At 37.4% G+C, this 13,495-nt stretch overlaps 3 protein-coding genes across 3 annotated transcripts; 2 read left to right on the top strand and 1 right to left on the bottom strand.

Moving 5' to 3' along the window:
- Positions 1 to 970: 970 nt before the first annotated feature.
- On the top strand, positions 971 to 2,637 carry banf1 (BAF nuclear assembly factor 1). Its single transcript, XM_056731858.1, has 3 exons — positions 971 to 1,109; positions 1,596 to 1,777; positions 1,879 to 2,637. The coding sequence occupies exons 2-3, from the start codon at positions 1,652 to 1,654 to the stop codon at positions 2,023 to 2,025; spliced, it is 273 nt and encodes a 90-aa protein (XP_056587836.1). The 5' UTR covers positions 971 to 1,109; positions 1,596 to 1,651; the 3' UTR covers positions 2,026 to 2,637.
- Positions 2,638 to 2,939: 302 nt separating this feature from the next.
- gng3 (guanine nucleotide binding protein (G protein), gamma 3) lies at positions 2,940 to 7,677 on the bottom strand. Its single transcript, XM_056731859.1, has 3 exons — positions 7,522 to 7,677; positions 5,089 to 5,188; positions 2,940 to 4,446 (listed from the first exon to the last, which is right to left on the bottom strand). Exons 2-3 carry the CDS (start codon positions 5,185 to 5,187, stop codon positions 4,318 to 4,320), a joined length of 228 nt encoding a protein of 75 aa, XP_056587837.1. The 5' UTR covers position 5,188; positions 7,522 to 7,677; the 3' UTR covers positions 2,940 to 4,317.
- A 1,830-nt stretch (positions 7,678 to 9,507) lies between these two features.
- On the top strand, positions 9,508 to 13,247 carry bscl2 (BSCL2 lipid droplet biogenesis associated, seipin). The gene is made up of 10 exons (XM_056730148.1): positions 9,508 to 10,039; positions 10,193 to 10,274; positions 10,634 to 10,777; positions 11,096 to 11,230; positions 11,451 to 11,548; positions 11,691 to 11,832; positions 11,967 to 12,048; positions 12,133 to 12,213; positions 12,324 to 12,389; positions 12,496 to 13,247. The coding sequence occupies exons 1-10, from the start codon at positions 9,717 to 9,719 to the stop codon at positions 12,693 to 12,695; spliced, it is 1,353 nt and encodes a 450-aa protein (XP_056586126.1). The 5' UTR covers positions 9,508 to 9,716; the 3' UTR covers positions 12,696 to 13,247.
- Positions 13,248 to 13,495: the final 248 nt, after the last annotated feature.

Here is a 13,495-nt window from a genome sequence, read left to right as displayed (position 1 = left end):
TCTTCTTTTGTGTTTCACACGTTTTGAATTTAATGATGGTGAATAAATGATGACAAACTATTTTGGGGTTAATTTTCTCTTTAAATAATTAATAACACAATGGAACAAACAGCTGTGTTTCTTTATGCTGAATATGAAAATCCCATACATTTTTTTACCATCGATGGTACTCACAAAAAACTAAAAAACATTTCTAGCATTGATATTTACTCGAACGTAAAAATTACAAGGTACTGGCACTGAGCTCAAAACAGTTTATACTAAAAATTAGTCATCCAAAACTTCAGAAGGGAACATTTGGCTTATAGCCTATCGTCATTAACCAAGGTCCAGACGTACTAGACACCCATCATCGCTTCATCCCACCTTCCCTGTGCTACAATTTTTTTCTTACAGTAACACATGGAAAATACATTTAAAAATATGTGAAATTTGTACAGTTAATGTTTATTTGCAATATAGCGATACACGGTAATTTATTATATACGCTAAAATTTATACACTAAAACATTGATTCTACAAGAAAAAATATATTGCCACAGTAATTATCCCAACAGAATTGTGCAAGAACTTTAAAAAGTTGTGAAAAACAACCATTTGTCACACTGTGTTAATGATATAAGAATCATAATACTTATATACACACAACTAAATATACACTAAAATTGATGCTACATGAAAATAAATATTACCACAGCAATAAGCACCAGATGATTGTACAAGAACCATAAAAAGGTCGGGTGAAACAAAACTTTGTGACACTAGTAGTTTATGCATATGCATATGTAGGCCTAATATGAAGTTATGAAAAAGAGCTCACACTGTACATAATATATGTCAGAGCTCATGTAAATAAAGCTCTTGTTTGTGGATTAAACATTAAGCTCCTTCATTCATCCTGAATGAATAGATTGAAATAAAACTCCTGGGACCGCTAGGCGTCAGTGTAGCTCTGAGCTCAGCGTTGGAAGAGCGGAAGTGACGCTGTTATTTCTAAAGGCGGGAGCGGAAAACGGCGCTGCTTGTGAGGTATTTTGGGCGCACTGTGACTCTGTGAACAGCGCGTCGTCAGTGGATGAGAAGTGAAATTTCTCAATGATAGTGTCTGGGTATGTTGAAAACTCAATTTTAATCCTAAACTTGTTACTTAACATGGAAATTATTCACACTGATCTGTTCGGTGCTGAGGTTATTGATAAATGAATGAGTAATTATGGTGTGTTTCAACGGCCGTTCGTGATAAATTGTCGGGAGATTAATTTCATTCTTAAACTCAACGCCTTGTTATTCAGTCTTTATCTTACAATTTATTTGTATTTTTGATTCACGATGTTATTTGGTTTATTTCCATCGTGTGTTTACTTTTTGTTTTGCATAAATGTGCCTTCAACAGAGAGATTTACGTTATATCTGAAACTTAAAAAAAGTTTAAAAGCATGCCATCTTGAATGTAGTATTGTAGTCTTCTCTTGCGTGTTATCTTAAACGTTAAACTTCCTTATTTTATTTTGACGAATGTGTATAATTGTAGTATTGGGGTCCCAATGAGTGTTTTAAGGTTCTTGCTTTATAATACTTGTTTTCTTCTCTTGAAGCCATTGAAGAAAAGAGATTCACCACTTTCACTTAAGCCTCTTAGCGCAAATCAACAATGTCTTCGACATCACAAAAACACAAGGACTTTGTGGCAGAGCCCATGGGGGAGAAGCCTGTGATGGCCCTTGCAGGAATTGGAGAAGTTCTTGGAAAGAGATTGGAAGACAAAGGTTTTGACAAGGTAGGTTTACTTGGAAGCTCTACGTAGTCATTCTCCTTATATATGCAAAGTGAAACCGTTTATGTTGGAATTCGTCTTTCACTTTCATTTTCTGCCTACAGGCATATGTTGTACTTGGACAGTTTCTGGTACTGAGGAAAGACGAGGAGTTGTTTCGGGAATGGTTGAAGGATACGTGTAGTGCCAATATCAAACAGCAAGGCGACTGTTTCAGCTGCCTGCGAGAGTGGTGTGACTCCTTCCTGTAGTCTGCTGTTTTTGTTTTGTTAATGTATTTTCATTTTGTCTGTTTTTCCCCTAGTATGTTGAATGCATTTACCTCAACTCACTTCACGAATTTGACTGTTTGGACTTTATTTTGAGACACCAATAGTAACATTTAGCCCAGAACTGTACATTGCTTTATCACTAGATGTTCTTTATATAGAGACACTTGTATGATCACTGCTTTGCACACTGGATGTTTAGCTACAGGGGTTTTGAAATACGATTTTTATCCGTTCCATATGAGCATCGACAAAACTCAATCTGTCACATGCATTTCAGTTTAATGTCTGTACATATCTGCCTACATCAGTAGGGTAAGCACAATACTTCACTGGCATTTCACACAGACGGATTACGTCAATCTTTCCCCCTGTTTACTGCTATAATGTTTGAAGGTTTTAACTGAAATTGACCAAATTGTGTCACAATGCTATTACGTTTTTAAAGGTTTCTGTCACAACTCAAATATGTATTACCTTAAGGATCTCATGCATATTGGTATCTTATTGCCATGTAACTGTATGCCCCAACCTCAATTGTCTATCGGTAAATTAAAATGCCTTAATAAAACTTTGGATCTGTTTTAACTGTGATTGCGTATCTGAAGATTAATCCGTGATTTTAATTTTCAATAAAAAAAATGCTGAGATTTGCTGTTCGCGGTATTTAAGGTGCTTTAGGGATGAGGTGAAAAACTGAGGAATTTGTTATAGCTATTAAATATTTATGTGTTTCAAAATTGTGCAAATAACTTGCATTTTAATTTCAATTTGAAATTAAACTATAAAATTAGCTATGGGATTATCAATTTTGAACTGTTTTTTTTCTAATCTGCTTGTGAGTTATGTTACAATCATTCATGAAGTCATTTTCCTCTGTCAATAAGTGACACGTATTGTTTAATTTTATTTATTCCATCATCCAAATGCAGTCTGCAGTATTTAATCCATTATCTGGGGCCACAAAATGCTTTGACATTTTTACGATTTTCTCTCTAGTTTGCCCTTGAAACTAACAACTAGAGACTAGACTAACTACCACTGTTTTAACTGGTCAGAAAAAAATCACTTTAAGGACATCAATTTCCTCATAGACCCCTTTGGGGGGGTTTTAATTGTGGTATTTTCAGTGATTAGTAGTCTCACTTTCTTACAATAATTAAACTATAAAAGCTTTAACAGTTAACCAGAAATGTCTACCAGCATATATGGCCATCTCAAACAAAACAAAATAAATCAAAATATACATACAGAGTTTGCAAATGTGAAGAGCTCCATAACATAATGAAATGTTTGAAATAATTGAAGTATCCAGACACACACCTTTCTCCTTTTGATTGATTATAAAATAGTGTGCTTGCATATGTGTGTTTGATATTCTAACTGATAAGTTTACATCTTATTTTTCTAATCAGTTTTTTCCGATTGCACATGGGTTTCCATTGATTTTATTGGAGGGCTACCGTCCAACCAAGTTCAGCTCCAACCCGAATCACATATTCGTGCCAGGTAATTTTATGGTATCTTGACCTTCCCTGCATCTGAAACTGCATACTTATAGCATACCATAGTATGTGAAATGAGTAGTATGTCCCAAACAGAAATACCCGAATGGTCCGTTAGGTCTTTTGGTTCTGCCAATACTTCTAAGTATGCATCGGATGGACATTTTTTAATCCCATGAGCCAACTCGAGCTGAGAAGAATTTATCAAGTTGAAGTGATATAAGTACCAAGAAATACATTATTCCCAACTAAACTATACTAGTTTGACAACAACTGTGTAAAATAATTTCACCGTTGGTTTGACGGGTTACATGAAGATCCAAACATGGCGGATGTATTATGTCCAAAAAGTATGCATACTGCACCCACACATACTTTATTGCACATACTGTTTGATTGTTCAAGAAGTAGGTAATTCATTTAATTTAGTACATACTGTCACAGTATGAGATTTCAGACGCAGAGTTTATTAGACTAGCTGGATCATGTGTGCTGGAGGTAAATTTTGTAGGATGATGGCCCTCAAGGAGCAGAATTGGACACCCCTGCCCTAATGAAAAGGGAGCAAGGTTTCCTATAAAACAGGAGAATAACAATATCCTCCAAAACATCATAGATATTTGTTCATAGTGGTATCAATTGATTTATTTCATCCTAATTTTGAGTGTGTCATGCTATGTTGTGTTTTGTTAAGTGTTGTGTCGTGTGATGTGCATACACAAATCATTATCATCTAAATTGGGCTAATTCTGCTCTTCCTGTTTCCTGCTCAGAGAAGAGCGCAGAATAACTTTTTCTCCCTGAAGGGGTTTTCTGAGGTGGGCACAGGGGTGATGAGAGGGTCTTCACATGCGTGGGCATCACAGTAGGCCATCAAGTCTGCTGCTGCCTTAGAAACCTGAGAAGGCAGGATAGAATATCAGTGCTCACTGTAAAAGCATTTAGCTTTAGGATGAATATTGATTTTGAGGAAGCTGGACATCATTTCCACACTAAGGCTACTGGCTGTCTGCTCAAAAATGACACAACAGTGCATAAAGGACAAGTTAAATGCAGCTTTTAGTAATGCGGTCTTAAACTTCTTGTAAGAATAGAATATACAGTCCATATTTCTAAAGCTTTAATCTGATGTAATTGTCCTTGCTATGTAAATGCATTAATGCCATCACCTCTTCTGTATACTACAGATGATGCTTTGTCCTTGACATTGCTCTTAGATTGAAACACCACACTGTTACTCTCTTGGTTTAAACAGTATTTTAGGAATTCTCTACCCATGTGCAAAATGCAAAGTTGAGGTCAATGCTTAAAGACTTCAAAAGCTGTTGAATGCTTCGAATTGTACTTGTAGGACAAAATTTATCAGGGGGATTGTAGAATTAGGTCATACCTATTAACCTGGTTACAGATCTTTGATCACATCTAATACAAATGAGTCTGCTGGCTACAGGCTGGCATAAAAAGATTCACAGGCAGAGAAAGTCATCATTGATATGATTCTTGTTTGCTACATTTGTTGTTTTCACGTCGGGACTCTCACCTTGATCCGACAAAAACTAGCTTCAATCTTCAGCTGTTCCACCAGCTTCCTGGCCTGCCCGACACTCATGGTGCTGTTCACAGGGGAGTCTCCTTTCATCCTGCCATTGACAGAAACATTCCCATTGAATCCAATGACTTATACATGCAATATTGTTTCATACATTCGGACTTCTTTACCATGTTAAACATGCTGTCTTCTCATGCTTGACATGGTGAACTTGTCAAAAAACTCGGTACACTCCCCCAGTATTTGTAAAAGGTTTCGTAAAGTTTTTCGAACATGCAAATTCTTTTCGTAACAACTTTTCTTAGTCCCGCATTGGGCAATTCTCCCTGGGAAGCATGCCCACAGCAAGGCAAAAGAAATAGCCTGCCCACGCGTCAACCTAAAGACTCTACGGATATTTGAAGGGTGCGATACTATTCTGTAAGCACTCAAGATTAACATGAGATATGCAGAAACTGTCTGAGTTTTGGCCATTTTAACATGCAACCATTGGCTCACTCTGACACCTCCGCTTTGCATCACCTCACTTATTTGAACTTGTGTCATTAAAATAGATCACTATTTTGATCATGTTTTAAAGGGCAAGTGTGTAATTTATTTGTTGGATCTATTGACAGATATGCAATATAATATACATTACAATGTCTTCAGAGATGTATAAAGATTACATAATGAGGCTTTATGTTTTTATTACCTTAGAATGAGCTATTTCTATCTACATACACCGCAGGTCCCCTTACATGGAATTCACCATGTTGTTTCCACATGTGCCCTAAACGGACAAACTGCTCTTCAGAGCGCGTTTCATAAATACAAGATCTTCTTCGGGAAAGACGTTAAAACATGACAACATCTTAGTTCTGTGTCAGCCACCATAGTACTTTGAAAGGGAGGGGTGGAGTGAACCGTTGGTTGCAATTTACATTTAGACATTTAGCAGACGCTTTTATCCAGAGCGACTAACAGGTGTGGTCAATTTCTCAACGTCACCACTAGAAGCCGCTTAAATCTCCACATTGCTCCTTTAAATTAGGAAAGTTCAAAAATTCTATAGTTTACTTGCTAGTTTATTATTGCATTATCAAATCATTTTCACTGAACATGGATTCATTTTACATTTAACAGGGAAATCCAACATATTAAGCAAGGCACAATGGAAGACATAAGATATATAACATATAACATACATAATATAAAAATACAAATAAGGCAACATGACAACCTTCAGAGGTTACTTTTGGTACAACAGAGGTAACATATTTGTCATGTTAGTTAATACATTTTGTATAATTTAACCATTTCTAAATTAATAATAAAAAATACATCAAAAATTAATAAATAAAAAACTGCCTTCCCCCCTAATGTCTGTTCATTTCATTGTTTATCGTGTTTGTTTTATAAAAACTATATTTTGTACAGATAAAATCTTAAAGTTAGATTATACAACCCAATGCCTTTACACAGTTTTTTATTAATAATCAAAAATGTATTTTTCCTGCTATATCCGAAATGAAAATGGTTTTAAATGAATCAAAAATCGCCGCATAAGTATTGGTGGCCAATAGATCAGTATATCTCTAGTAAAATGTACCTGTGCTATTCCTCCATGATGATCCCACATTTACGGTTTCAAGGGGATGTGCACTGTATATAACAGCCAGTCTTAAATACAAGCCTCTATGCATTCTCAAGCTTCTCCTGTGGTCCAGAAGTCTCATATGCTTTACTTCCTGTCTTTCCGGCCACAGTATCATACTACTGCTTTGCTAAAAGCTGCTGTCCTAGGAAACCAAAACCTCACCTTGGATTGCAATGATCTGATAGCAACACATTTAATCATCTATTGAGTTCACTGTGATTGAACATCAATGTGTAAATAAATAAAGAAATGTACTATCATCTTAAAGCATAAATATATCTACCTAATGTGTCCTATCATTAGTCTTACTAAAATAGCATTTCAGCAGTGTATTGGGGTATGTCGGCCCCATGTTGCACTGTAGAATGTGCCTGCAGGCAAAACCATCAACCACATGGAATACACCATATTCATTTGTAGGAGCCACACACAAAAATCAACAGTTTGACCCTCATCTATTAAATGTCAACATATAAGCAACTTAAAGATATGGGCATTACGTATTGTCAGCAGGCAAGAAGAACTAGGCCAAACAGATAAATGACCATCACAGGTGATCATTTACAAGATCAACCAAATCCCTAAAAATGTGTCATAAATGACATATAAGTATAAATGAGCAAATCATAAAAAATCATACAAAAAGCAAGCAATATATCGAAAAAGATGCAAAGCAGAAAATGGGAGTGAATTGAGAACAAGCAGAAAAAGACCACAGGGGTGGATTAATCTATTTCAGTTATTCTTGCCGTTTTCCCTTTTTCTCGCTTTACTATCTTGCTTACCCTTGCTGTATTCCTCTTATGGTGATATCTCTCCCCCTTCTCTCCTTATTCTTCCTCTCTCTCTATCTGTCTGTGATGTTGCTTTCAGTGCTGCCGGACCGCACCCTCATTGACAGTGTGGATGCTACCCAGTTCTGTACAGTCCAATGCACTGCAATTCTGCTACAATGCACACCAGTCTCTTGGCACATACATACACCCCCCTATACGGGGAGTGGAATGTGCCAGAGGGAGGGGGGCTCTGCTGGAATTGGTTAGTTATGTGGAGTGGCTCATACTATCTGTGCAGCATTGTGTGGGTGAAGGGGGGAGGTTATTACGTTGATGAAAATCAATTGATCTAAAATCACAATATCACAAGATAGATTTGTATTGAATGTATTTATGATGAGGTGTATGATAATGATATTATTTATTTTGTTAATAGCTTTTCTGCTTAGCCTTACAGCTCACTGCTCTGTTACCATGGGAACTGCTGCAGTCTCAGCCTCTCTGCCTTGTACTGTGGCACCATTTTGATTCGGTGGTCTGTTCCAGATTGGCTGGGATTTTATCACCCCCCCCCCCCCCCCCCATCCCTTTCTGCATCCATTCTCATGTTACGTTCATATTGTTGCAAAACTGCCCCCTAGTTTCCTCCTGAGAAATGATAATTCAGTGATTATCTGCCACATTCGACAGGAAAAGGGAAATCAAAGGTTGATAGATTCTTGAAAGTGCTGTGAGCATTTTGCTATTATTTCATTTTGTATCGATTTTTGGAACGCATGTTAAAAAATAATCAATTTATGAATCTTTCAGATAATTTCGTGACGTTTAACCTATGTGTAATTTTACTTTAAAAAAAAACTTCTTATAAATTAACAATTTATGAACAAAACATACATAAGAAAGAAGCACTGCATTAGCCATGCTTATTTCAAAACGTATACGAATTATCAACTTGTACCTCTTTGGTTGCCGTAGTCGTGTTCCTGTCACACCGGAAGGGGGCGCAACTGAGTTAACGAGGCGTTTGTTGTTTTCTGATCTATAAACAATCTGTTAGAGATATTTACCTTTGTTTTGGATTAAATATGCTTTGAAGATCGTTTGCCTTGCCCCAAAATGCATAAATTATGCGTCACCCTGACACAACTGAAAGGAAGAGAGGACCTTATAGCAGAGTTTTTCATAAATGTCTTTTTAGTCATTTGTCGATGGCGTAACGTTAACTTATTTTACAACTTAACAAGGTAAGTTTGCAGTTCTGTCCTCAATGTTAAGTGCAAGTGATGTTGACAACAGAAACGACAAATGCGAAACAGATGACAGATAGACGAGGCTACAGTTCAAAGACACTTAACTTACATTGGTCAAGGTATAATACAACAGCAGAAAAAACAGGAGAATGCTGCTAAATTTTCAGTTTTTATTATTTATAGGTAACGATACGTGTTTTAGTAAAATGATTGTGTTTCAGTCTGTTAGCTACTGAAAACATTTCTCTCAAATTCCCTGTTTTATGTGCAGGAAATTTAACATATTAATGTTTTACACGTATTTTAGGATCAGCTAAAAAATGACTATAAGCCAGATTTTTCCAAAACTTTCATGCATCTTTTCATTCTTTCAATCTTTTACCCTGCTGTTGCGTGACTTTGTCATTCCTGAGTTTTGTTTTTGTTGAAATTCCACAGACACTGGACCGGAGTTGGTACAATACATGCAGAAATGAAGATTAAAGGCAAAACTGCGATTTTGTTATTTTTACAATTACCTCATTCTGTCGTTCTTTTGTTGTTCTATATTAATGTTTTTCTTGCGATGTCTGAATGAATTAAATATGATGGTATGATTAATTTTCTTGTCCAGTCTAAAACATCTAACTTTATTATGTGTGTTAAGGTTTTATTATAATAATTACTCTGCAATAACAGTTTAGATATTGTACTGTAGTTTTTTAGTAAGTAGTGTCTAACTTGGCGTGTTCTCCTTTTTTAGGTCAATCTATGATTTTACCAATATTCATGGATGAACTGTGGAGCTGCATAGTCGGCTGGTCAGAGAATACACTAGCACATGATCTGTTCAGCCACAGAACAAGCTCTTTAAAGATCTAGATACAAATTAAAATTTATTAGCCATCATGTCCTTCGTGATCCAAGCTAGACTCATAAACAGAAGGTAGTCAGGTGTTGTGTGAGGTGGTTTTAATGACTGAAGAGAGGCAGCAGAGCCCTTCGCCTGCCGTGGAAGGGCTGAGGGGCAGATTGGGTGCAGACATCAAAAGATCCCCGTTTAGACGTGACGGTGAAGGCTTGCCGTCCGTGGGGGCTGTAATGGGACCGTTGCTACTTTGGCTCCAGGACGTGGCAGCGGTGACCCTCCTGAAGGCTCGCAGGACTCTGCTAAGGGCTGCCATCCTGTTCTGTGTGCTGGTGCTGCTCCTCTGGATCTCCATGTTCCTGTATGGAAGCTTCTACTATTCGTACATGCCTACTGTCAGCTTTGCCACACCGGTACACTTCTACTACAGGTAGGGGCTTGTTGGTGGTGATCGAGAGCGTTCCTGTATTTGTAATGTTTGCGCATGACTGAGTTGGTAATTAGTTTGGTCCAATGAGCAAATAGTGAATCTGGCAACTGCTGTTCGTTGCTTTGTAGTTGATTCTTCTCTCCTCTCTATCAGAACAGACTGTGATCCGGCTGATTCAGTCCTCTGTTCTTTTCCCACGGCTAACATATCACTGTTGAAGAATGGCAAAGACCAGGTACACAATCCTGTTTAAGCAAGGATCATGTATGAGAAATATACGGTGACCTCAAAACACGTTATGACGATAAACCACTGATACAAATCCTGTTTGGGGCCACTTTAAAAGAGATGGCGTTCCTCCAAATTCTAGACGTGCTCATTCTGGTGTTGTGACACGTCCTTACTGAATGTGATAATTATGATAGCAATGAACAAACATTTAAGCTTTGCCTTGTATATTATGTAACAAGCCTAATATGAAACACAAAAGTATTTTGAGAAAAACGAATAATGAATGTCGCTCTCTGACGCTGTCATGAATCATTATTGGCTATTTAACATTAGATTCCTGTTATGTTTTGCTTTATTTTGTAGGTGATGATGTCTGGTCAAGCCTACATGATCTCTCTAGTGCTGGAAATGCCTGAATCTCCTGCTAATGAACAGCTTGGAATGTTCATGGTCAAAATGACCTGCTATAGCAAAGATGGGACCGTCATGACCTCTGTGGCCCGCTCAGTAAGTAAAGAAATTTTGCTATTCTATATGGATGATTTACATGGTTACATATGTTGTTTTAGTTAGTTAAGTGTCAGAAAAATATGTGTAGTCAAAGATATTTAGTCATGCATCACACTTTCATTAAATAAAAAGTGACAAATTTGGGCACACCTAATACAGCCCTGGCAGACTGGAATGTGTTGTCCTTCTTAACTTTGTTATAAATAAAGGTGCTTTAAAATCCATTTAGGAACACACACCCAACCTTTAAAATTGGAACAAAACTTATATATGCTCATTGACTTGAACACTTATATATTTATTATGTCACACCAGACGATGCTGCACTTCCGTTCTAACCTGCTGCAGACCATGAGTACGCTGCTGTTCTCCCCCCTCCTGCTCACGGGTCTGTCCGAGCAGAAACAGCTCATTGAGATGGAGCTCTTTCCAGAGTTCAGATCAGACATTGTGAGTTATCTCTTAAATGTTTTAACAAGAATGTTTGACATGTGTCAACACTTACGAGGCGATTTTGAGTTTTGATCAGATCAAATATACAAATTTGGATGTATACATATAATAGATATGTGAAGGATTGTAAGTGGTATCTTCTATTTTAGACACAATGCCTACAATGTGCAGGTGGTAAACTGCATAACACACGGATCATATTGAACTGTCTCCACAGTACCAGCCTGCCGTTGGTGCTGTGATCGAAATTCAGTCCCGCAGGGTCCAGATTTACTCTGCCCAGCTCCGAATCCATGCATACTTCACTGGAATTAGGTTTTTATCACTGTCTGGTTTTACTGGTTTATTTGAGCGCAGCCTATATAGCATTCACAAATGTATTTAATGATTATTCATTTTATATCTGAATAGGTTATTCATTATCAAGGTTCATCCTGTAACTTTTGTATTACAACAGATATCTCCTGTATAATTTCCCTGTGACATCAGCAGTCATCGGAGTGGCCAGCAACTTCACCTTCCTCTGTGTAATCGTTCTCTTCGGTTACCTGCAGTTCATCTGGGGAGGGCTTTACCCCCCAGATCAGGTCAGAGTGAGGGTAAGAACGACCATCTCCATTGTATTCTTGATCTTTGCCTTCATTTGTCTTTTGTTAGGAACTGGGTAATGTTTTATCATTCTGGTGATTAAGGGGTATAACATGTGATGTCTGTTTGTCATTGTTGCATCTAGGTAATGATGGGAGACTCCACACGTCTTCAGCAAAGGAAAGAAGAGGCACTTAAACGCATGCACTCGTCCTCCAGCACGCCCAGTAAGCACATTCAACCGCACACACATCAGTACAGCAACCAAATACATTAGTCACTAATGCATCATCCTCTAAATTGTCCTCCAGATATGACGTATGGAAAAGACAGCAGTGAACCATCTGACACACCACAGCAAACCAAACAAGCAGGTAGCATTCGAAAAAAAGGTGAAAACAATTACAATTATGCTTTTGGCAGATTCATTTATCCAAAGCAAATTTAAGGTATATACAGTATTTTTATCAGCTACACTTACTAACACTGTGTGTTTGTGCAGGTGTGCTGGACACTCCTGGTGTAATTGTTACAGATAACTTAAACCACCTGCAAGAGGATGAAGCTGGTAAAAATCACACTTTCTGAAATTAAACAACTGCCAGACGATAGAAATAATATAACCAAGGCAATTTTCAGTGGAGACAGCTTCTTTTTCCTTCTGAACCTTTCAGGTAAAGGTGACTCCACAGACGATACTCCCATTTTTCTTGAGGCTCCTCATATTTCAGAGACTGTTTTAAGTGAGGAAGACCCAGATCAAGAGCAGAGGCTAGCAAGAATGGATATTGAGACTCATGAAGAAGAGGCAGCCCAGTCACAAGCCTCAGACACTAGCATTAGGCAGAGGCATGGGCCCTGGCTGAGGCTCTGAGCAACGTGACCAAGCTTTGAAGAGACCGCATACGCACATGCATTCTGCTACAGAAGAGCACTCATAGCTAGCACATTTACTGCCTGAAGTGCACTGAAGTATATTTAAGACATTACTGTTGAAATGCAGGATGTACTACTGTGAGAGCTGTTGTACGCAAAATTGCATTTGATGCATCTGGAAACCAGTTTACGTCATGGACCTGATGTAAAATTTCTTGCTGTGCTGCTGTTGATTTTTGTAAACTGGAGTACAACGATCTTCATATGTCAATGCTTTGATATGTCGGTACCTTTGTGTGCATGTGAAGCTGTCTAGTAATTTATGCGTGTAAAATGTATGAGCATTTTCATTTGTGTTTTTTAGTCATTCCTCACTTGTAATATCTTGTCTACAAGTATAAACAAATGGTTCCACTTCTGGGCATAATAAACTATATGTTTTCTCAAGTTCAGTAACATTAATGCGAAAATGTTATTTTTTTATAGTAAACATGTATAAGAGTTTAAAGTTATTAAAGCAGGTTGCCTTGGCAATCAAGTTGTCCTAGCAGTTGGCTTTAATGTAGTGTTTCACTCACAAAACATAAATCTATATTTGTCTTGCTTTTGTTATATTTGGAGAAGGACAAAACAACGACTGAACATTCTATTGTTTTAAAGTCTAATCTAATTTTGTACTGTTTTAACAGAAACTAATTTTTGATCAACAACAAGAGCCTCAACATCTCTTTAAACAGTCCGGACAAAATGCTCACACTGATATAACTACCTGTTAGTAGCACTGAATAGATTCCACAT

Source organism: Triplophysa dalaica, chromosome 19, assembly GCF_015846415.1.
Source record: "Triplophysa dalaica isolate WHDGS20190420 chromosome 19, ASM1584641v1, whole genome shotgun sequence".
NCBI classification, from domain to species: Eukaryota; Metazoa; Chordata; class Actinopteri; order Cypriniformes; family Nemacheilidae; genus Triplophysa; species Triplophysa dalaica.
The sequence above is the reverse complement of the archived record's forward strand: the minus strand, read 5'-3'. Positions and strand labels throughout refer to the sequence as shown.